The sequence below is a fragment of the Ciconia boyciana genome, chromosome 2 (assembly GCF_034638445.1).
Source record: "Ciconia boyciana chromosome 2, ASM3463844v1, whole genome shotgun sequence".
In the NCBI taxonomy this organism is placed as follows: Eukaryota; Metazoa; Chordata; class Aves; order Ciconiiformes; family Ciconiidae; genus Ciconia; species Ciconia boyciana.
The window spans coordinates 26,347,275-26,372,273 of NC_132935.1; the positions used below are offsets into that span (position 1 = coordinate 26,347,275).

Sequence of the window (24,999 nt, forward strand, 5' to 3'; positions counted from 1 at the left end):
GGTGCAGAAGTTCTTCTGGGAATCAGTTTGCATTGCTGATCAAGTGACAACACGTGGTCTCTAAGGAGTGTTCTACATCTCTGCCAACTGCTGCATTTCCTGATCAGCATGCAGAAGTGCCGTAGGTGAACAGGACAGATAAAAATACATTACCACTTAAAGCATGCACAGGGTGGGGGGAAGGTTTCTCCTTATCTAGGCTGAACCTCTCTTGTTTCAACTCATACCCATTGCCTTTCATCCTCCTGCCATGCACCACCATGAAGAATCTGTATGGAAAGCTGCTGTTAGCATTCAAGAGGTGGAAGCAGGGACAGGTAGCCTGTGAGGGACATAGAGACCCTGTGCGAATGTCCAGGGATGGGGTTAGGGAAGCCACACCATCTGTAGCTGAACCTGGCAAGGGACATGAAGGACAATAGGCCTTCCACAGGTATATCGGCTGCAAAAGGAAGATTAGAGAAAATGTGGGCCTAGTGCTAAACCAGGCAGGAGTCCTCATGACAAAGGACATGGAGAAGGCTGAGGTAGTCCATGTCTTCTTTGCCTTGGTATCTACTGGTAAGACCAGCCTTTGGGAATTGCAGGCCCCTGAGGCCAGTGGGAAAGGCTAGAGCAAGGAAGATCAACCCTTGGTTGAGAAGGATCAAGTGAAAAAATTCTTAGAGATGGGACATACACAGATCTGTGGGACACATCTGTGACTGGCAAAGGAGCTGGCTGATGTCATTGTGAAGGTGTTCTCAATTACCTTAAAGGTCATAGCAATGGACACGATTCCTGAGGGCTGGAAGAAAGCAAACGTCCTTCCTGTCTTCAAGAAGGACAAGAAGAATAGGGGGAAATACAAGACAGTCTCACCTTTACCTCTGGGAAGGTGATGGAGCAAATAATCCTGGAAACCATTTCCAAACATGAACAAGAAAGTGATAAGATGTATCCAGAATGGATTTATACAGGGGAAAGGATGCTTGACAACCTAATAGCCTTCTACGATTAGATGACTGGCTCAGTGGATGAGAGGAGAGCAGTGAGTGTTGTTTATCTTGACTTTAGCAAGGCTTTTAACACTGTCCCCCATAACAGCCTCCCAAACTGATGAAGTATGGACCATGTAAGTAGATGGTGAGCAGGCTGAACTGCTGTACTCAGAGGGTTGTGATCAGTGGCATGAAGCCTAGCTGGAGGCCAGTTGCTACTGGTGTACCCTGTCAATACTGGATCTTACACTGTTAAAAATCTTCATTAATGACCTGGGTCATGGGGCAGAGCACACAATCGGCAAGCTTGCAGGAGATAGGAGGAGTTGTTTATGCACCAGAGGGCTGTGCTGCCATTCAGAAGGGCCTTGCCAGACTGGAGAAATGGGCTGACAGGAACCTCATGGAGTTCAACAAGGGGAAATGTGGAGTCTTGTACCTGGGGGAAAAGTGACCCCAGGCACCAATATAGGCTGGAGGCCAACTGGCTGGAAAGTACCTTGGCAGAAAAGGCCCTGGGGTTCCTGGTAGACACCAAATTGACCGTGAACCAGCAGTGCACCCTCGTGGCCTCAAAAACTAAAAGCTTACTGGGCTGCATTAGGAAGAGCGTTGCCAGCAGGTGGAGGGAGGTGATCCTTCTCCTCTGCTCTGTGCTGGTGAGACACATCTGGGTGCTTTGTCCAGTGCTGAGCTCCCCAGTACGAGAGAGACATGGACATACTGGAGTGTATCCAACAAGAGGCCAGGGAGATGATAATCGGATTGAAGACTGAAATAATGGGGAGAGGCTGAGAGCTGGGATTGTTTAGGCTGGAGAAGAAAAGGCTTGGGGGGATCTTTATCAAGGTGTATAAACATGTGCCAGGGTCAGTAAAGAAGACAGAGCCAGACTCTTCTCTAGTGGTGCCTAGTGAAAGGACAAAAGGCAATGGGTGCAAGCTGAACTATGGGGAATTCCATTTAAATGTAAGAAATAGGCTCACTGGTCTTCTACAGGTTGTTCTTTTGGCTTTTTCTGAAAATATGTGTGAATATTCTTCTCCCCCCCCCCCCCGCCCAGTGACCCCCAGTCACTGGGGATCCTTGATCTCTGTGGCTTTTCAAAGATCCTGGAGAGGGGCCTTGCAAGGACATCAGCCAGCTTTCTCAGCACATTGGATGCAGGCTGCTGGGCTCCGTGGACTTCTGTGTGTTGAGTTGTTGCAAGTAGTCCCTGACTTGATTCTCACCCATTGAACAAACTGGGTGACAAAATGATCTATTTAATTGACAGTGATGAAATGGAGTTTGTGCCACAAACCATCCATCTTCCCAGAGGAAGCACTGAGTAAAACCTCTCCTTTTCAAATGTAGATTTTGTGACTTGTACATTTATCAAAGCAGCGAGTCTATGCTGAGAGCTGTACAATATTCTGCAGGAGCAAGTCTGACCAATTATGCCTGTATAATCATATCCATACAGATAACCTAACAGCTATACTGATAGTGTTCCTCTTGGGGGTGCTTAGTTCAGACTTAATGCAGCTTTTTAAATTTAGGTTGGACACTTTCCAAAACATCAATGAACTAGTGTTTTTTAAATCTTTTCCAAGCCAAAGCAAAAATGTTCATATAAAGGGTCATATCAATGTAACCATATGGACTTAAGTTCTCATTTTACATTCTCGTTTTCCTGTTTATATAACTCCTTGTACATCTCTGAAGTTAGCATACTAATTACTGTTCTCTGACACTTAACACTGATGGAGGCACTCTGTTTCCTTATCGAGTTGTTCAGTATCTGCTTTCTTTGTCTCATTGACTTATTTTGGTGCATGTTTATAACCACAAAATGCTGTTACCTCCATTATTCAGTGATACTTGCAAGTAGGGTTCAGGGTTTTTGATACACATAGAAATGACTCATCAAAAGAACAGGCCTGTGCTGCTGTGGCACTGTTTTTACCATGATGTGATCACGATAGATCAGTCTTAGAGTAAATGGGACTGAACTGAGACTTAACAGGATGTTAAGTTTTGTTTCTCAGCCAGCCTTTTTCTGCATGAAAATACCATCCTGGTGTTACTGCTGTATAACTAATACTTCAGAAGTTAAAATCTCTTGACTTGTTCCAAAGTTTTGTGAGCGGATTGATAGTTGAACACTCAAATACCATAATGAGGCAGATAACTATATTGTAATTCCATGGGCAAGCTAAGGAAAAAGAATAATAGCCAAAAAAAGAAAACCCTGATAGGAGTAACAAAACTAGGCTGGTGGCCAGGAGCAGACTTCAGATCTCAACTTGCAGATGTGGGCTGTGCCATAAGTCTATACTTTCTCCTGAAGTGCAGCCTTCACATTGTTGTGTCCAAGCAAGATGAACCTAGTCAGGCAACATAATAAGAAATATAATTATGCCCAAAAATCAGCCTATTTGAGTGCTAAAAGAATACCAGATTCCCTGAAATGGGGCTCTGCAGAAGAATTAGTAGAGGCAGAGAGAGGTGGGAAAGAGGAGGGAGGCCTCAGGCTTTTGGGCTATGTGGGTAATGGCCAACAGCTGTCAATTTTTGCAAGGTGAATAAAGAAGATGACATCACAATTGAGAAAGGGGGGACTGACATGGGCAGAGGTATCCCCTTGTCTATTCCCAGCAGTGAATTTCAGCTCTAGCTCTAGCTTTTCTGTCTGTGGTGTGAGACTGAGGAATATGAGATGGATGTGTCTTGTATTAAATGGGGAGGAAAGAGAGGAGTTTGGCTTCTGTGGCTTGTGACAAACCACCTAACAGCTGAATTAGTAAATACATCTTCACCAAATACCTACTAATGGAGGGCAGTTTGGGATGGGGTATTATCTCCTGCACATCACCTTTGCCTCTGGAGAGATCCATGATGTGCCCTAAACATAGCCAAGATTGGGACTAGGGAGAATCCTAAGTCTTAGTCCCCAGGTGTTGAAAAGGCGTTTGCTATGGCGCTTGGAAGCTGGAGCATCAGCAGTGAACACTCTTCACCTTGCATGCTTGGGAGGGAAAGTCCTGAGCCCAGGGCCCAGCAGCTGTAGGTTTGATGAGGCGATGTGAGTCATCTGAATGAGGAGCCACATACACTTCTAGGTCAGAGGCTGAGCCAGGGAGAAGAGGGCCTTCCCCTGCAGCCAGCTGCGTGCTCCTCCGGGCAGCAGGGGAAAGGGGTGTCTCCTGACATGCTGCCCACCCTAGGAGGTCATGGTGAGGGTGAGTTAATCTATTTTGTTTTTTAAAAGTATTGTATTATTGACCTGCTTGTGTTCTACATGGCTCTTTTCTGTGACCTGAGATTCCTTCTTTTCCCCTGCCTACACTTATCTCCTGGTCCAAAAGGTGTCACGTTTACAGCCCAGTGGTGAAGTGATGCTGGAAAATGTGAGGAAGGTGGGTCTTGTTATTTCTTTGAGCTGCAGACAGGAGATCCAACACAGGGGTAGGTGAAGATAGACTCAATGCTTGGCTGCTAGTCACAGGTGCCACTTCTCACTGCAGAGATACTGTCCTTACCGGGGTTTGACTGTGGGCTTTGTTCAGGATATCAACCATAAAGATTGTTCTTTAAAGGTGTTTGACCCTTGGTGTGTTGAAAGTGGGAGTTTAAATGTTCACGTACAGGAAAGGATATGGGTCTCTGACAGGACATGGATAAAGCATCTCCTGTGTAAAAGGACTTTCAGGACAAGATAATGTTTATTCCAAGCTTCTTACTGCTGAGAAAGGTACATCATCTCAAGAAGAAAGAAAGAGGCTACTATAACAAGAGCCAGAAGGACACAGTCTGTTAGTTTGCTTTATGACTGCCGGGAAGCGATGGCATCTACTTCTGAATGCAGGTTAAAAGGCTGGTAACTCTCACTCTCTCTGCTCCCCCCTCCTTTAAAAGCATGCCTTGAAAAAAATCAAGTCAAAGAGGAAATCCTTCTATCATGCTATACTGTTGTAGGTCTGGCCCTGCAAATTGTAAGGGAACTGTTAATTTATTCTTGATCTCTACTTGAGTTTTCTTCCTCTATTATAAAAATAATTCTTAGGACTGCTTGTCTTAAGCTGATCTGATTGTCATACAGGCTGCTTATCAATAGCTGCTCATTGCCTATGCTCTCTGTTGTTGGTATTGACCTTAGAAAGACGTATTCACGTGCTTATGACTAAAAGCTTTACTCTGTTATATTTTAGCTAACAGGTTCTTAATAACTGTAATATGGGCTCTCTCCCCTCCAAATCAGAAAAAAAAAAGCAAAGTAAGTCAATCTTGCAAGGTCTTAAAATATTCCTTAATGCATATTAAACTGGATCATGCCTTGTTTGAAAAAGTCTCTGAAATGAAACAATCAGGAAAGTAGTAGAGTATCATAGGTTGTAATAGAAAACAAGGGGTTTGAAACCTCAGGGTTTCAAGTTATCCCATGCTGTTCAGCAGAAGAAAAACATTTCAGTTCGGGAAGGGTGCAACTTCCCACTAAAGGATTCCTCTTTGGGAGGGGTGTAAAGCTTTAATGGCGCTTTGCTTAGGCTATGTAGCTGGAGCCATTCTGCAATAACTAAGCTTAAAATTCCTCTTAAAACCAATTAAGTTCATCCACAGAAGAGTCCTGGAGCAGGCCTTTCCCTTAACTAAGTTATAGAATAGCTTTGACAGCATGGCTGTGACTCAAAAGGACAAAGCCCAGCAGCACAAGCAAGTGAACATAGTAAAATATTTATTACAACAAGGTTGGAACACGGGGGGTGATATTCCCATGTTATTTTGTGCCTGGATCACGGTGGAGCTGTGTGCGAATGTTTATAATGAAATACCGCTCCCTTCCTTGGGAAAAACCAGGTGGATTTAAAAGCTCCAGGAGAAGAGCAGTATTAAGCACGCTCGGTAAATGGATTGACGCTCATGGCTTTCGATCTGTGCTTTATAGATCCCTAGTAGAATCTGGGCTCCTTCAAAGAGACCCATAAAAGGATAACCAAGAAAAGCAACCTCAGCTGTGTAAACTTGCAAGGAAGGGCCTGTAACTCCTACCTTTCCAATGGGGTTCACACCTTCTCTGGAGCATATCTGGAAGTGGTAATTAGAAAAAAAAATGAAAACCACTAGACTAATCTAAAAGGATTTACCAGATCCCAGCACAAATACTGCTTAGCAGTTGTAGTGTATTTCTAGAAGCTTAAAAATTCTTCTCTCTTTTACACTCGTCCCCCCTAAGGAGGCATCCACATAATGAAAGAGGATGTATTGTGTGTTAACTCACTTGGAAATGTCCCAGCGTGGTCTAAGTCACTTTAGTTTTATTGCCACATCAAAAGGTCAGCGTGTTAGCTTGCATTAAAATCATAATTTCATTGTCTGCAGCAGGATTTTATTACACACTAGCTTCTGGGGTTATTTTTCTGTGCTGCTGAAAATTTATGGGAGAAGTTGCTGGCAGGTGGAGAATGCTTACAGGACTTGGTGCATTTCCCACTACTGAGGCAAAACCACAGATGTGGTGGCACACGACCCGCTGCAGCTCACATCAAAAGGTGTGGAAAAATGAGCAGCATAGTTATTACAGTCTTTGTGCTGGGACCTATTCATGGCAGGCCTGATCCATTCAATTTTTAGCTACTATTCACTTTGCAGTATTCTCCTTTCAGGATGTGCCACGGAATTTATTCCTGATGCACCAAAACTGCTTTGCTGCTTGGAGGCTGGCTGCCACCAAGCCTGAATTTGACATCTGTGAGGGGTGGAGGCTTTTTCGGAAAAAAGATACTTTGTCTCTTCTCTTGCTAGCCCCTTCATGAAGTTCCAGTTCTTTTTAACAAGTTGGCTGTGGTAGGATTTCAACTCCAGCAAGTCAGTTAAAGACCCAAGGTTAGAGTTAGGTCAAGTTTGCCCAAATTCAGGAGACCACCTTCTCTCTGTAGCTGGTGGAGTGGGAGATGCACCTCCAGACAGCAGGATGTATCTTACTGGTGGACTTCAGCGGAGATCAACTAAAAGAGCTACCTGCTGAAGGCTACCTCTACTTTAGGCATCCCAAACTATGATGAGTTAGATTTCTTGAAATGAGCTGGTGCAATACAGACAGTTGACAAAGACTGTTTAAGTGCCAATGGGCTTGAACAGATGACAGTGGTTTGTGGGGTTTTTTAAGTCCCTTTTGAGCCACAACTAGCAGATTTTCTTCATGGTAAGGGCTGGAATGGGCATTTTGCAGAGCTGAGGAGGCTGGGTGGCTGCAACATCCATCTTGCGCGTCTGTCATGCACGCTGCTTTACTTGAAGTTTGCAGGAATCGTTGTCCCCACTCCATCAGCTGCTGTAAGCACCCGCAGTTGAGAGAGGGCCCTTGCTGCCCCACAGTTGTGACCTGTTAAACCGCTGTTAGCAACCCTACTGTAACATCTCTGCCTTTGGTGGGCTGTGCTGTCTTTTCTCTTGCCCTTTAAAATGGCAAAGCTACAAGAAAGTAGCACCAAAACCTGGTTATCATGCTTAATTACTATAATATGTATTTAGAGGCAAAAACTATGTTTACTCTTCAATAGTGTTACACTTGGGAAAAGAAAAAGCAGAAGTGAAAAAAATGATGATGAGGTGGATTTACTTGAAGGCAGCTGTGGCTTCTCTTCACACTGTTTTGCAGCACGTGTGCTCTGCAGTGCAAGAGAGGAGAGAGAAAGTACCAGTTGCTTCCCATCAGCAAAATGGCCGCAGGTGCCCTGCGTTGAGGTGAGGGCCTGCCTCCACCCACAGCCCCTGCCATGGGTGTTTTAAAGAAAAGGGTGCGCTCAAAGCATTGCTAAGTGCATGGTACTGTGGGGTTTCGGTTGCTTTTGGGGTAGTGTGGATTTTTTTTTTTTTTTAGGATATTTAAGAAAACTCCACGCAACCCTTGAGCGATGTTACCGGTGACTGGGAGGTGTGCCTGGCACTGAGGGTGAGCTTCACCCTTCAGCATTGTCTCCCGATGGAGAAGGGGGTTGCGGGGTGGGCGCTCCCGGGGCGGGCACTGCTGCCCCGGGACCCCGAGGGGCGGTGGCGGGCCCGACTGACAGGTGTGGAAAGCTACAGGGCCGTCCATGGGAGACCGTGGAGGCTGTGCTTGGGGAAGGCCTGTTTTCTGCTGGGGTGAATTTCTCTGTAGTTAAACACGCTGCGAAACATGGAGGGAGAGAGAAGGGACCTCAGGAAAGGTTTCGGACACGAAGGCCCAGGCCCCTCGCAGCAGAGCCGGGTGCCTCATGGGACACAGCTGGGTGAAGGCCACTCCTGTGTGGTGAGATGTGTGACAGCCATCGGGCAGCGGGCTGACACCCCCCCACCCACGACGCGGGGTGTCGGTGGGGTGTCAGAGGGCTGGTCCCACCGGAGCGGGGTGTCGGTGGGTCAGGAGCCTGGTGGCACAGGGAGAAACGGGGTGTCGCTGAGCGGCCGCGGGCTGACACCCCCGGCTGGCAGGGGTGCCGCTGACGGGCAGCGGGCCGCTCCTCAGCCGCACGGGGAGCCGGTGGGGCCGGGGGAACGCATCCCCGCTGACAGGGGCTGCCGGCCCCGCTGACAGGGGCTGCCGGCGGCGGCACCGGCCAGGCGGGAGGAGCCGCCCCGCCCCGCTCCCGCCGCGGCCTGGGGGCGGGGCGGCGCAGGGCGCGCGCGGCGGAGCCGTGTTTACATTCCGCCGCCCGCTGCACGTTGCCGCGGAGCGGGGCGCTCCCATTGGCCAGGGCGGGCGGCGGCCCCGCCCCGGGGCGGGCGGGCTGCGCCCTGCCGGGCGCGCGGCGCGTGGGGTCGCCAGCGGAGCTGTCCCGGCGGGGCGCGGGCCCGGGGCTTGATGCAGCGGATCGGGATGACGGTGCCGGGGGTGCCCCGCCAGCGGGGCCGGGGCGGGGGAGAGCGGACGGGGCAGCGGGCGGCTCTCCCTGCGGGGAGGCAGCGGTGGCAGCCCTCCTCCCGGCACTGCCCGCCGCTCTCCCGGGCCGACGCCGCCGAGGGAGCCGGGGCGGGCGGGACGCGGGGGTGTCCGGCAGCGGCGGCCGGCGGGGGAGCTGCTGGGCCCGGGGCGGCCCCGCGGCGAATGGGCGGTGCTGGGGCGAGCGGGGCGCGGGCGCCGGCGGAGGGAGGGAGGGAGGGCGGCGGGCGGGCGGGGGAGCTGTCTGCCGCCCTCGCACATGCGCAGCGCGGGCCCGGGCCGCGCTATATAGCGACTTGGCGCCGGCGCCAGCTGAGCAGCGCGGCCCGGGCGGCGGCGGCAGAGGTGCGCGGGGCGTGGCGGGAGGGGGTCCCGCCGGTGGGGACGGCCGTCGTGGCGGTGATAGTGGTGATGGTGATAATGGTGGTAGCGGCGGCGGCGGCGATGATGATGATGATGATGATGATGGTGGTGGTGGTGGTGGTGGTGGTGGTGGCGGCGGCGGCGGCACCGGTTATGATGGTGATGATGGCAGTAGCGGTGGCAATGGTGGTGGCGGTACCGGCAGACCCGGTGCCGGTGTGAGGGGCGCAGTCGCGGCGGGCGGTGGAGTGGCGCGGGCCGGCGGCCGGGAGCGGGAGCGGTGAGGCGGGCTGCCCGCCCGGGCACCGTTTTGGAGGGAGAGCGGCTGAGGAGAGCTGGGGGGTGGGTGTCCCCGCGCGGCCCCATCCGCCCCGCGGTACCCTCCCGCCCGGGGCAGGGAGCGCTGCGGGGCGCCGCTGCGAGCGGCGATGGCCCGGGGCGGGCACCGCCGGCGGGAGGCAGCGCGGCGGGCCGGGGTGTCGGCAGGAGCCCGCCATCGCCTGCCCCCCCCCCACCCCGGGGCCGCCCGGCGGCGGAGAGCCCCGTGGGGGTGGCGGGGGGCGGGCTGCCGGGTTTTGGAGGGAGACGGGCGCGGTGGGGGTGGGGAAGCCGGCCGAGCCGCTTGGCGGGCTGACCTCGGTTGCCGGCCCGCGCCGCCCGCCCTCTCCCCATCCCGGCGGCGGGTCCCGGCTCCCCACGACCTGGCCCTCAGGACAGGGGCTTGGCGAGGAGGGCTCCTGGTGTGGACATCCCCGATCCCTGCGGTGCCCCAGCCCCAGGCGGCGCTGAGGGGGGGGTCCCCCCCCTTGTGTGGGTCCCCCCTCCCGAGGGAAGGTGTCCCGGCTGGGGGGGGTGGGTGTCCCCGTGTGTGGGGCTGCCGTCCCGGCAGGCCCACCCCCCCCCACTTCCCCCTCAGGTTTTGGAGGGAGCCTCGCTCGCAGCAAGGCGGGAGCCGCCGTCCTGCCCTGCTCCCTGCCCCCTCACGCGTCCCCTCAGCACCCCTCGACCGGGGGGGAGGGGGACAGGCAGCGGCTCGGCCCCTTTTGGAGGGAGAGCGAGCGCGGGCAGCGGCGGTGCCCCCCCCAGCCTGACCCCCGCTGCGCCTCGGGGCTGGCCGAGGCGCCCCCCGGCCCTGCCCAGCTCGGCGCGGCGCAGCGCAGGCCGCCGCCTCCCCGCTCTCTGCAAATTGGCGCGGAACCGGTGCGGCGGGAGCGCGGGCGGCGGCGGGCGGCCCGGCCCGGCACGGCACAGCTCGGCACGGCCCATCCCGGCAGGTGTGGGGGGGCCGGCGGCGAAATCGCCCCGGAGGGAGCCGCTGCACCGGCAAAACGTGTGTCTGTGTGGGTGCCTGGTGGCTGCAGTATGCAGGGTGCAGAGGGAGGGGGGTGTCACAGCCCCAGGGACCCTCCCCACATCCTCTTGCGTGGGAAATGTCCCTCTACAGCTTCCCCCCCCGGGCTAGACGACCCCAGCTAGGCTGAGCCATACCGACTGCTGGCATATGTGGGCATCCCTGTGTAACCTCCTTCAGCAGTGTGACTCCCAGCAAGACGTGGAGCTGCTTGTGGTTATATACCACATATTATATTATTATATACCACCGTAGACAACCTCTGCTCATACCTTCCTCACACCAGTAGAATACTTGTGCCCTTCTATTTCAGTTGTGTAAATGATGCTGCTCTTTGTGATGTGTCTTATGATGCGAAGTATGGAACTTGGTTCTAACTTCTTGAGGAGACATTAACTGAGCTTATATTATTCCTTTGGTCCAGGTCGAGATCTTACAACCCAGAAGATGTCAAGACGCAGGTAAACTGTTAGCATCGTAATACACAAAGCTTATCTGTATTTATCTAACAACTGCTGCTCTCCTAATGTCTAATGCCTTTTTGCTCCTTGCAGTAGCCGGTTGCAAGCCAAGCAGCAGCAGCCACTGCCATGTCAAGAAGAGTCTCCACAAGAACTGCAGGCACCAGAACATGTCCAGACCAGAAAAAGGAGAACAGCAGAGGTGACCAGTTTAGGCAACTTGGAAAGTTTAATAATATTAAAAGTTCTCCAGTGCATTTGGATGGGATAATCTTTACTCTGCTGAGTTAGAAAGTGGGGCAGGAGTAGCAACAGTTTGCTTTAGCTTTAGAGGTGGGTGTGCTGGTCATTGTCAGTGTATTGATATGTGTGTCTCTTCTCAGCAGGAGATTAAGAAAAGAGAAGATGGGAAAATTGCTAAAAAGCATCAATATGAGATTAAGGTAATTCAGTCCTGATTACTAGTTCAAACTAGGTGAGAGAGTCCATCTGGCTTATGTTGGTGGGTGTGAAGTCATGCATTCCACACTAGAAAGTATTGAATAAGGGAAGTTTCTACCTTCAGATATTAAAAACTATGGGAGCTCTGCACCTTAGCATCTTTTTCTACATTTTCGCTTTTTTTACACATGGCTTTGTTGCAGATAAAGGGTCCTTCAATGTGGAAACCACTGCAGAGTAAGGTTAGGTGTAAAAATGAGAATAAAACCAGGTATTTCAGAATAATTCCACATGCAGAGCGGGTAAAGCCTAGAGGCAAGTCTAAACAAGATCATTGCACTTGTTTTAACTTAAGGTGTGGTTTAACGGCCATTTAGTTAAGACGACTCATAACCATGCAGGCCCTCTTTACTTTCATTTAACAGTTCTTTTGATTATTTAAATCAATTTAGGAATCTGTTTTAACTAACATAAACTACTCCTAAACCAAGTGAGGGGCTTTACAGTTATTTATTTTAAAGTGGGTTAGTAAAATAGTGTAACTTTCTCTTGCAAACAATCTTGTTTGCAGTTATTCTGTTTGTAAAGCAAACGAGACTAACAGCTATGGTGAAGCAAAACTCTTCTGATTGTGAAGTTGTCTTTGCAAACTTTGTGTAGGGAAAAATGCTGTGTGAATACGTCAGCTGTACTTGGGGTGAAACTGTGTGTCACAACTTACCTTTGCTGAAACGGGGAAATCCTGCTACCCTTTCTTTCCTTCCTTGACAGCTGGCCACGCACTCCATCCACAGCCTTGCTCCATTTTTTGTTCTCTTTAAGTGAAGCAGTATGCAGGTTCAGCTTGCTAATTTGGCACTACAAAATGAGTTAATGTTCTGCCAGGTTAGTGAGATGAATCAACCCAGCAGAGGGTCTGAGAAGCATCGAAGCTGACAAAAGAAGGAAGGGATGGGACTTGGGCAGTGAGGATGGCAGGAGAGAAGAAGGAGTAGGATCTCCCTTTTCTCATGGCTGTGTGCTGTTAAGATCAATTCTAATTCTGCTGGAATATGTAACTTCACTCTTAGGGTACTTTAGTCTGGCTATAAATAGGTTTAGATATACTAAGGAAATCGTACATAGTTTACGTTGCAAAACAGCTATACAGGAAAAGTTTCTGTGTTCAGGGGCAGGTGATGCCATTCTTTGGGAATGGGATCCCCCCTAACTCCACAGAGCATAATTAAAGTTCTGTGTCACCATTTTGAAGGCTGTCAGCCATTACAGCATTGCATATGCTCCATGCATTTGATACATCCTTACTTGTATTGGTTATGTACAACCAAATAAGTATTAGTGAAAAAAGCTACAGAGTTAACTAAAGTAATCTAGAATTCCTTCTTCAAAGCTTTCTGCATGAATAACTTTGGTCTCTTCTCCTTTTGAGTCATTGCATCCCATATTTGGCATTGACAGGCTGATAGTTCACAGCTGCTGCTTGCTCAGTGAGTATCTAACTCTGGAGCTGAGATGGGTGGCTCCTCTCTAGAGTACTCAATTGGAAGATAACAAGCTGCTGAATTTCCACTGAGACACAGTAGAACCTCCACCCTCTCCTTTCTTTTCCCTCTAAGTAGATAGGACCAGCAACCTAATGTCCTGTGTTTTAGTAGCAATAAGTACCTTTGCATTATGTACTGTAACTGAGCAGCTCAAGCAATGGATAGGTTACTTGACGGTTCATAAACTCAAGACAGTTGTCTTCCTCAAAGCTGAATTTCCCAAATTTATCAGATTTGTTTATACGTGTTCCATCTTGGCTACAAAAGGCTTTGTTGGCATTTAATCTCTTGGTCTTTCTTGGTTTTGGTACTTGAATTAATGCTGAGGTCCAAAAAGACTAACATACATTACATATATTGTTGTTGTTACTGTAATCTACTTCTTGCCTTTCTTGCCCTCGTAGTAAAATCAGCGTTTAAAAGATACCTTGTTTGTGTTGCAGAGTTGTTGGCCACCCACGATAACAGGAGGCATCTCACCTTGCATAATTATTGAAACGCCTCACAAAGAATCGGTAACCACTGACTTCTCAAGATTCAAAAAATACAGGTTCAGAAACCTCTTCATAAATCCATCACCTTTGCCAGAACTCAAGTAAGTTTACCAGATGCAGCAGTTGTTGGTGTTTTATCAAATATGCCGAACTATTGTAGTAAAATCTGTTGTTGTATTGTGTTTGTATAATAGTGGGAAGTACTCAACCCATACCTCTACTTATCTCCTCATCCCACAAACAATTCAATGACCAAAAAAAAGAAATTCTGGGTTTTTTTTTCCCCTGATTTTATAAATGCACCGGACAGATAATTTTTGCCTTTCAGAGCTGTCCTTTTATAACTTAACACTGGAGCCTCTAAGTGGTTAAGAGGCACATAATGGTTAAACTAAACTTCTTTCGGTGCTATTGGAACTGAGTAACCAAAAAATACTGAGCAAAGTTTCCTTTAAGAACTTAAAAATGTACAAATATGCAAATAAACTTGTGGCAATATTGCTGTGCCAGGTAGCTTGCTGATGCAATGCAGTGTGCTTGGTGCAGTCACAGTTCTAGAAAGTTTCCCTTTTGCAGAGGGATAGATCAGCTGACTAAATCGGATTTTTCAATTTCTGAATTTTAGCCGTTCAGGTGTGTTAGATGAGTACCCCAGCTGCTGTTTGAATCAGCCCGGTGTTTAATGAAAGAGTTGTTAAATTTACTGCAGTGTGTTAGGAAAAACTTCTGCTGAGGTGAATGAGAAGAGAAGCAGAACATGAAGCATTACTTTAAGAGAATCTTTGTAGATATACCATGTTTTCATTTGTTCTGGCCAAAACTTGATCAGAGCTGGGAGATGCTGCATGGTGATGTTTTGCCTCAGTGCAAAGCAGTAGGTCTCTTACAGTCTCTTTCATGGAGTTTGAAACTCAACTGCTCTGCTCTCAGTGTTACTCCCAAGCCTGCTGAACTGTGCTTTAAAGAACAGTATGCTCTTCTCTATACCTAGCAAATCACACTTTTTGTATGTGTTGGAAAGCTTAGTGCAAAGTATTTTTTTTTTTTATTTTAAAAAAAAGGATGGTGAATGAGGGAATCTCATGCACTCCTTTAGCAAGTTGTTGGAAACTGCTGGATCCCAAAGACATGTTCAGATATGGAATTCCATGCGAGGATTTTAATCCTTGATGTTCACCTCTTGCCAGATGGGCATCTAGTAAAGCTGAGCTCCATCCTTTCTGATTAGCTGAATAAGAGGATCATTTACTCTCTCCTGCCTTCTTCATGCTTTCCTAACTGCTGCAGGAAGATCTTAATAGGATATTTCTCGATGCCTGCCCAATTAAATGGGGAGACTTGTGCATTAAACAAGGAACTCTCTCTCCAGCTTTTAACTTATGATGGCAGCAGGATGGAACTAATCTGGGTTAGAATTTGTAGGTGATACCAGTGATCAGGTCTGTTTAATCTCTCTCTGCTTCTGCTTGGGGAAAGGTAAATATATAACTCTAAAAATTTCAATAGGAAATCAGCATTGCATTGATTAATGTGCTGTCCCTCTTAGTAACTGTGGGATGAGAAGTACATCTAAGAAAAAAACCCCACATCAATTAATAATAACAATCATTACAAATTAAAAACAAGCCATGTTAATGATATAGGAATCTTCTTATTCCCAAGTAGACTTGAGTGCTAATAAATTACAAGTTAGCAATAATAAGAACTCAGTTCTTCTCACAATAGCCTGTTTTTGAGTGTTAAGGTAGGCTAGAAAAGGAAGGGATGGATGAGTGACTTTTAAACACCATCTGTAAATGTTTTTCTCAAACTAAACTGGGTGACTTTGTGTAGGTTTTGTGTTTCTTGGGGAGTGAGGTGTTTTTTTTCTTTTTTATGGGGGGAGAGTTTGGTTTTTATCTTGCTCTCTGGACAGCCACCTAACTAGGCAAAATAGGAAACTCTGGTTGTATGTGCCACCTTGGGATGCATGTGTTCAGTTTTATTGGCCGTTCTATAAAACTGGACTTGCTGATGATCTTGGCAAGCTGCTGTTGTGGTGATGCAAAATGTTCAAAGTATACCTGCAGTTTTCTAATTACCATAAGGATCTTCTAGTATGCAGAATTTTTTCTTTTGTTCCTGAATATCTGTAAACAATAAGTAATGTTTTTATACTCCTTTTGTGAAGGTGTATATATATTTAACAATGCTTTGTGTAACTTTATTCCGTAGCTGGGGAAATTCCAAAGATGTCTGGCTCAACATCCTGAAGAAGGAGAACAGATACGCTCATTGCAAACATTTCACATCACTACATTCTAGTTTGCAACCTCACATGAGATCGATACTGTTAGACTGGCTCTTAGAGGTGTGTTCTTTTAGTTACTTTGCCATGTGTTATGCCTGTGAAGCAGGCAGTTAAAAGCACAGCTTTTACATAAAAGATCTAATAGCAAAATGTACTGTGTGGTAAATGCTAAAACAAGTTTGCAACAAAAGGGTTACAAGTTACTGCTTTTGATCCTCTTGGTGAGCTACGTTCAGCCTTCCCTGGCAGGAGATGCTGAACCTTCCACGCAGGGCAGGAAGCAATAGTACTAAATTTTTGCTCTTCCCACGCCTATTTCCTGGGAAGGGGAGGAATCTAGTTTTGAGACACTTAAACTGAAATTGCTATAGAAAGATTAGTTATAGAGCTCAACCTATACGTCTTAGACTGTATCTAAGTCATGAGACAACTGCATCTGTATTGAGGACTTGAGTTATATCTGGCCCTGTCTATATCACGAGCTCTTAGGTGTCAGCCCTTAACACTATTTTCTGACTTACTAGTAAATTTTTAATTCTATCCTATGAAGAGAGCAGAAGAAAGCAGTGCATTAGTGGCTGACATCTGAAGGCTCTTGATATAGACAAGTTCTTGTTGGAAAACAATTATAAATAAATCATCCATATTCCAGTCTAATTACTGTACTTCAGAGTATTCCAGTTGTCAAACAAAATGGAAGTTCTCAGTCTTGGCAGCCTATGCGGAGGAGTGTTAGTGTTGTCAATATAGAGCTATGTTCTGGAGGCGTTTCCAAGAACTCTATATTGAGCATATTCAATCACCACTGCCAAAAGCAACCTTTGACTCATGCAATCCTTGCCCATCAGCAGAAGGGATCTTGCAGGTTTACCAATTCCATATTGAGTACTCCAAGGAAGCAGATGTTATAGTGGCACTCTTGCTGTCTTGGTGGAACAGTGCTTATAGCAGGGAATTTTGAGGGAAAGGAAAGAGAGCATGTGGGGTTTTTTTTAAAAATATGGTCTGAATATAAAAACTATTCCAGATGTGCACTCCTCTACTTCCTCTAGTGTGTAATTTACATACCACCATTAAATGTGTTTTGTTGCTTGAACTCTTAGGAAATCATCCAACTTCGAAACAAAAATGTCAACAAGGGCCTTGTTGCCCAGCTCAGTGGTTCTATATGCCACAGTGGATTAAAATCCCAGAAACTTTGAGAGTCCTCCAGTAGCTCCTAACATGGTCTTCTGTAACGTCATAACTGACATACTATTTAACATGACCAAGCATTATTGCTTATGTTTGGGTAGTGCACTTTTATAGAAATTGTGCCATTTATTCCTGGGTCGGCCTGGTCTGTACCTTTTTAGTTCTGAATCTTTTTTTGAGCAGTAGTTAATAATCAGAGCAGTAGTTAATAATTAATTGGCAAATGTTAGATCAGGTCTAGAAGAACGAGCTGTGGTGTTACTGCCAACCAGTTGCATTTTTGATGGTCAGGAAGGGTTTTGATTTGCAAACGGGCTTTCAACCTTATCTTAGGAAATAGCTAGTAGTAGTGAGATTTTATTCTGACTTTGTATCCAAGCGAAATAATGAAGCAGGGCAGGAAGCTTGGACTTGGGATCTATTTCTTGGATATTCTTTCCTGTTGTCTGTACGTAGATTATAAGTAATTTAGAGATATCTAACTATCTTCTAGTTGTGGAAGGGATACAGTGTTGCAGATAAGCTGGAGTTGTGGTAGACCCACCCAAATTCAGTTAGAGATTAGAGGAAAAAGTAGGCCCCTGCATAAGATCTCTAGGCCTGGGCAGTCTCCTTTCCTTTTTTGTTGAACTGGCGTTTGAACCACTTTGATACAATGCAAGTCTTAGTTCTCCCTGCCAGGGAAACCCGCAACTGTATGGAGCAGATGGCTGTTCTTGCAGTTTTGTTCCTGCTTAGCGAGGCTGTCACTGTGCCTGAGGGGCTGCAGGCAGCACTCCTGGCTTGCCAGCAGAGCCCCCTTGGGCAGGAGCTTCCAGGCTTATTTGCTGTAGAGCCAAAGACTTCAAGTTTTTTAGTGGTTCTGCCCTAGGACAGACTTACTAGGAATACAAGGAGGATCTGCTCAGTGACTTCAACGTGAGGTTTGAGCCCAGAGTATTCTTAATCAAGCAAATTAGTGGGGGTTTTTCCTGGTTCCGCCCCCCCAATAAGGCTTTCTTCTTTCAGTGGAAAATTGTTTATACTCATTTTTAGGAAAACTGGATGTTATGTAGGTTGGAAAAAGTATTATTTGGAAGTACGTTAGTGCATCATAGACAATCCATGTTTAGGTGGGAGCATGGGAAATACTTTTCCCAGTCCCATACTAGCCACTTCATCATAACACACCTAGGTATGTGACAGTTTGTGTGTGCAAAAGATAAAATTGTGCATACTGTTTTACTCTTAAAGCTTGAACACTGCAATGTGTGTACATAGCTTTATAACACAAAACTGAATTGGTTTTTTTTTCCTGTTGTAGGTGTGTGAGGTGTATGCACTCCACAGGGAAACTTTCTACCTAGCTCAAGACTTTTTTGATAGATTCATGTTGACACAAAAGAACATTAACAAGAGCATGCTTCAGCTCATAGGAATTACCTCATTATTCATTGCCTCCAAACTTGAGGTAAGAAGCTCTGTTACAGGGAGGAGGATATGAAGTTTGTAATAACTAAAAAGACAGTGATAACATTTATTTCTTCTGTCTGAATCTTTTGAACTTTGTGGTGTACTTATAACACTGAAGGTCAGAAGGGGAAATTTTTTTCTCTTCCTTCAGTTGTGCATATGTCAATCTCTTGGAGTATAGTCTTTGTCCTCCCTTTCCTCAGCAGCAGGGAAGGAGACCACATAAACTTAAAAGGTATGCAAATGTGCTAGGAGTAGTTTTGTTTTGTTTTGTCTTTTTCCAAATACACTGCCGTTGGCAAACAATCTCAGGAATGGGTGTGGGACTTGAACAAAACTAAGCCTAAGTCTCAAGCTGCCCATACATTTGATGATATCCCTACAAACCCATTTAGCGGAGTTTTTTTCTTTTAAAGTGCAGTGATGGTGATACATTATTTTGTGCACTACATCTATGAGCCAAGAGCGTATTTTTGTATAGTGCCTGGTAGGCTAGACTGAGAGGAAAATTTGGGATATTAAGTTTTTATACTTGGAAACGCCCCGATCTAGCTGCTGTTCCTAAAGCCAAGGTAGCGCGCTACAAGCAGTTGTCTATCCTAAGGAAGTGCGTGGGGCATCAGGCTGTGGAGCCAGCTGGTAGAGAAGCAGTTCTGCTGGCAAGTTCTCTTTTACTAACACACCTAGCTATAGGTGGCCCAAACTGGCATGACTGGGTTGGCAAATTTCTCTGTTAACCATCTCTGCACCATGGATTTTGCCAGCTACAGTGGCTGTGGGATTTTCTCTCATCTTTTTCTAGCTTTTTTTTTTTTAAAATCTATGTGACTACATGAGCACTGACATTGCACAGAACCTGTATCAGCAAGCCATTTCTAACACAGCAGTGTGCTGCAAGAATGGGATGGTGTATGTTTTTACATCAAATGGAACGGCTGAGTAGAAAGCGGTATAAATGAAAGGCTTTTCTGATTGCTTGGTCAGCATTTATTTCCCCAAAAGCTAAAAGAGTTGCAATAAATCTATCATGTTTCACAACAGATAACATATAACCTACTTGGTTTTTAGTATCTCCTCATCCTGTAAGTTTCAGATCACTTAATATAACAAGAAAAAAAACTGTTCTAGCATAAGAAATGTTAATGTTTCAATATGGACTGAAAAGTATGTGCCAGTATCTTCTTGAGCTTTCTTAGAATTGTAAAGCACTCTAATCTTCACTTTTTCACCACCTCCCTTTAAAGGAAATCTACGCTCCTAAAATACAGGAATTTGCTTATGTCACTGATGGTGCTTGCAGTGAAGAAGATATTGTAAGAATGGAACTTATTATGTTAAAGGTAATAACTTTGCTGTGTTTGTAAGTGCTGGTTGAAAGACTGTCCAGCTGAGCCTTGTATTTTAATGTCATTTATTTGCTTAGAAAAGGAACATGTTTAGTATGTCACTATATGCAAGGCTCAGTGCTGCCAGGTCCTGCACTTGGGTCACAACAACCCCATGCAATGCTACAGGCTTGGGGAAGAGTGGCTGGAAAGCTGCCAGACAGAAAAGGACCTGGGGGTGTTGTTTGACAGCTGGCTGAATATGAGCCAGCGGTGTGCCCAGGTGGCCAGCAGGACTAGGGAAGTGGTTGTGCCCCCGTACTCAGCACTGGTGAGGCTGCACCTCGAATACTGTGTTCAGGTTTGGGCCGCCCACTACAAGAAAGACACTGAGGTGCTGGAGCATGACCAGAGAAGGGCAACGAAGCTGGTGAAGGGTCTAGAGCACAAGTCTTGTGAGGAGTGGCTGAGGGAACTGGGGTTGTTTAGCCTGGAGAAAAGGAGGCTGAGGGGAGACCTTCTTGCTCTCTACAACTACCTGAAAGGAGGTTGTAGCGAGGTGGGTGTTGGTCTCTTCTCCCAAGTAACAAGCCCATAAGACAAGAGGAAATGGCCTCAAGTTGTGCCAGGGGAGGTTTAGATGAGATATTAGGAAAAATGTCTTCATGGAAAGGGTTGTCAAGCATTGGAACAGGCTGCCCAGGGAAGTGGTGGAGTCACTGTCCCTGGAGGTATTTAAAAGATGTGTAGACGTGCTTAGGGACATGGTTTAGTGGTGGACTTGGCAGTGCTAGGTTTACGGTTGGCCCTGATGATCTTAAGGGTCTTTTCCAACCTAAACAATTCTATGATTCTATGTCCCTCTTTCTGCAAAATGACGAAACCTTCATTGTATGTGCAGTGGACCTCTAAAGCCCCTTGGCTGGGATGAAATACCTGTCTGTTGGAGAAGGACAGGTTTTTCATGCTTGTATGAGAGGAAAGACTCTTAACAGATACAGCCAGCCACAGTGCAGACTAGAAGGCTGTCACTGTAATGTAGTGTACTTGCTGTCCAGGAATGGGGGCCTCTAGGAGACCCAAGCAAAGAACTGACACTGCTCAGTGATCCATGTTGGAAAGGATCCATCTTTACCATCACAGAACTCCTGATACATTTATTCTTCCTTAATAGATCTGAGCTGCAGGTTCAGACAGCTAGCCTGAAGGCTTGGAGGAAATACTGTAATTTCCCAGCTTCTGAATGGGGAAGGTACATAAGGTCCAACTGTACAGGTATAGGGATGCACGTTTGTGCTGATTGCAGTACAGCCTGTTCAGAAAGCAGTGAGAATGCAAGCTAAAATGAGCGTCTGTACTTGAAATTGTATGTAATCTTTTGAGGACCTGTGCAATAAGCTGAGCAAACTCAGAAGGGGAGGTATGGGAAAAGAGATCGGCACACAAAACTATCCTTGCATGGTTTAAGGTGCTTACCTGTTTAATATTTGCAGGCTTTAAAATGGGAACTCTGTCCAGTGACGATTGTCTCTTGGCTGAACCTCTATCTTCAAGTGGATGCTCTGAAGGATGTTCCGAAAGTGCTGCTACCTCAGTATTCTCAGGAAAAATTCATTCAGATAGCACAGGTAGGTAGCAAACTGTATCGGAAAATGCTTTTTGGAGTGATTACAAGCACAAGGGAACATTACACCCCAAAAGCCATTAAAGAATGCTTTTTTCCCCTGGTTTCACTTCACCTGTTACTTTAAGGAATATGCAAGTTTGACTGCCAGAGAACTTCCCACTAAGTTTTGAGGACAAGCACCCATGTGTTTCTTGTCTCCCTGCTCTCACATTTTAAGACTTTTCTGTACACTGGTAAAATAAAAATCCATCTTGGTTTTTTAATTGCTGTGCACTGCAGGGGCAACAGCTCTGAGAGGAGAGTGGGTAATTTAAGACGCTATGAACAGGTAACTGTTTTTACTAGTATTATCTGTAACAGTGTTTCTGTTTATTTGCCTAGAAGGCAGCCTGAGGAGTGTTTTGACTATTTTGAAACTGCTGTGGTTCAATGCTTATGAGCATGTGTTGTGTTCAGCCTCAGAGAGGCTTACTGAAGAGTAGACTAAGAGTGGTCTAAGTCACTGTGCTGCTAGGTAATACTTTAATTAAGAAAATACCTTCCTGGAGCTCTGCTAGGAGTTTCAAGGTGTACTTAAATCTGTGCAAGTGAAGTGTCCTGTGTGTTACTGGTAAAAGTACAAATTGGTTTGCATCATAACTCTGAGAGACTGACTTTAACTGCAATTGGTGCTGAAAATAAATTAGATGCATGCAATTGATGCTAAAAAGCCCAGCCATGTTAGAGCATAGACTGTAGGAGGACTGCTGTATGCGTAGCTGTTTCTGAGACAGGATTATACTGAAGTCTCATCTTGTTGAAACTTGTAACTGTTATTTCCTCCACTCTTTATTTCCTCAGCTCTTAGACCTGTGTATTCTGGATGTGAATTCTTTGGACTTCCAGTATAGAACACTAGCTGCTGCAGCGCTCTGCCACTATACCTCAGTTGAAGTAGTTAAGAAAGCCTCAGGTAAGAAGCCTTGTAAAGCTTGGTCTTGTTAGGCAGGGAATTCTAAAAGCTGTTACGTGCCTGAGGCTGCTAAGAGTGTATTGGTTTACCAGGATGCCAAAGAGCAAAAGCTACATGGATGCTAACAGTCTGTCCTTATGCTCTGTGGGTTTTTCCCCCCCCTAATTTCACTTCCTTCCTAGCACTATTTCAGATGTTACAAAGACGCAAAAAAGAAGGAAATGCTTTCAGAAGCATAGTCTTCGCTAAGGAAATGAAGCAGATTTATCCTTCTTGCTTTTGGGCTAATACTATTGCTCTAGGACTTCCAGATGTTTTGGGGATCATTAGCTCTACATTATCTTGCTACTTTTCTCCTAAAATGTAGTCAGCCACCAGTCATCCTCAGCTGTCAGTGGCATTCAATTAACCTGTGTGGTAACTCCTACAAGCCTGTTGCTTATAAAGTGGGGGTAAAAAAATCACTTAACTAAGCTCAGCACTTGTGTGCTGCCTGAGGTACCATGAAGAATGTTTTTATAGTGTGAACCAAAATCTTGTGCTCAAGCTGAAAAAGTCACTTCAGCCTCTCCGGTAAGCAACAGGAACCCTCATGGCCACAAAGCTGCTTTGCTCAGGAGGCCTGTGCTCAGTCTTCCACCTCAATGCTGTCACATAAGTGCAAGGAAATGCTGGGAGTTTCTGGGAAACTTTATCTGAATTTTTATCTGCCCTATTAGTCATTGTTGTTTTTAAATTTATGACTGTATTGGAACACTGTGTAACTCCCCCATGATTTCTAAATATATTACTGTGTTCTACCCTCTAGGCTTAGATTGGGACAGCATTTCAGAGTGTGTAGAATGGATGGTTCCCTTTGTGGGTGTGGCAAAAAAAGTCCCTGTGAAGCTGAAGAACTTTAAGAAGGTTGCAGTAGAAGATCGACATAATATCCAAACACACACAAATTATTTGGACATGCTGGTAGGTGGTTTGTGGATTTGCAGTTCAGGCAGCGAGGGTGTGTTACACCCCCCTTCTCCTGAGGCAGCTAAGGCTGGCCAAACACCTTCCTGCTCATACCTGGCCTGGCTCACCTCAACCAGTGTGGTCAGTGGTGCCTAGCCTTTTGTTTCTTGCTCCTGCTTGATGATGCTATAAACTAGAGCTGTTTTACCATAACACTCACAGGCTGTAAGCAAAGACTTGGATTAGAAACACTGGTGAAGTGTTTAAAAGATAATCATCTTTACTTTGTTGTATATTGTGGCCTTGGCTTTTTTTATTCAGTATCCTAACTCTGCAGTACTTGAATTGTACTAGCACTGTGAGGAATACTAGAGAAACAAAAAAGTAGAACTTGTCACAGGTATTAACTGTCATCTTCCTCCCCTAATACACAGGAAGAAGTTAACAGTGGAGTAGCATCTAGTGCCCCAGGTCAGTTATCACCGGTGTCAACAGGAGGAATAATAACCCCTCCTAAAAGTACAGAGAAGAAATGAAATATGGACAACAAACATCATGAACAGTTTCAGAAACAGGACTTGGTGCTTCAGAACAAGACCACACTAAAGGTGACTCATGCTCTTTACTGCTATTCAAGACCTGGGCAGTAAAAGACACGTCAGAGCAGCAGATGGAAGTCGAGACTGGTGTCCTCCTGCAGACTTGATAAAAGACTTAGACCAAGCATCCCTCTGTGCTATCACAGGAGCCATTCTCAGACATGACTTAGCTCAACTCTGACCATTCCTAACTTATGAATTTTAAGGACTTTTAAAAAATGGCTGAGTGGCAAAGTTTGTCCACTCAACTTACACATCAAACTTGCTTTAACTTGGGCTAGCCCTACAGGAGAACTTAATGACAACTTGTACATATTACCTCTTCTTGACTTGTTTTTCTTCTTTTCTTGGTAAGGTCAGAGCTTAATGCCTGTCAGTTAGTCACCCATGAGCTTGGGTGCAGTATTACAGAGGTCAGTGGGTAAGCAGTTTACTTTTCTGAAACCACTCTGCCCTTGCATTACAGTGTAGCCAGCCCTGTATCAAATTCTAGCTCCACATGAGGCTGATGAATTCAACAAAGGTGGCCCTTCAGGGCTGCCATAAACTTCAGTTCTAGTGTAGCACTGACCTCAGGTAAGAGTACAAACAAAGAACATGGTGCTGAATAACTGTAACTGGAAGTAGTACAGTCCTGGAAGGAAGGAGTTCTATGTTATAAGATCCAGCCACCAACTCTCAACAAGAACAGATGTAACAAGAACTGGAGAGGGTATGGAAAGAAGTGAGCTGCTGGTACTCTGCAACCACTCACATCATAGGAACAGTATTTAAAACTAACTGTGGAGCTGTATTTTATCAGTGTTTATAAACAGCATTAACTACTGCGTTTTCCTTGGAATATTCACTACCTCTGCCTATGAGGTGCTTCACTTCTGTGATGAAGGGACAGTACTGGGAAAGATGGGTATCAATCAGTCCTCCTCCCTCTTTCAAGATGCTCCCACCTGTGCCCCACAGCCAGGGAAAAGTTTTACATGACCTCAAGCAGTCCACAAAGCTGCACTAGAGCATCAAGTGCTACCCCCATCCACATCAAACTCATGCTAACTTAGCAAACTTGAATTCATGTCTT

General features: G+C 46.2%; 1 protein-coding gene across 7 annotated transcripts; it reads left to right on the forward strand.

Moving 5' to 3' along the window:
- The first annotated feature begins 13 nt into the window (after positions 1-13).
- CCNE2 (cyclin E2) lies at positions 14-23,898 on the forward strand. 7 transcript variants are annotated; one of them, XM_072852176.1, is made up of 12 exons: positions 14-125; positions 11,022-11,058; positions 11,152-11,260; positions 11,442-11,501; positions 13,487-13,638; positions 15,752-15,887; positions 18,325-18,471; positions 19,718-19,813; positions 21,292-21,426; positions 22,266-22,377; positions 23,186-23,340; positions 23,760-23,898. In XM_072852176.1, the coding sequence occupies exons 2-12, from the start codon at positions 11,045-11,047 to the stop codon at positions 23,859-23,861; spliced, it is 1,218 nt and encodes a 405-aa protein (XP_072708277.1). In that variant the 5' UTR covers positions 14-125; positions 11,022-11,044; the 3' UTR covers positions 23,862-23,898. The 7 variants fall into 7 exon arrangements, with proteins under 7 accessions (XP_072708277.1, XP_072708271.1, XP_072708273.1 ...); XM_072852170.1 differs by lacking the exon at positions 14-125 and adding an exon at positions 4,184-4,204; XM_072852172.1 differs by lacking the exon at positions 14-125 and adding an exon at positions 4,184-4,204 and having other exon boundaries at positions 11,445-11,501.
- The last annotated feature ends 1,101 nt before the right edge of the window (positions 23,899-24,999 follow it).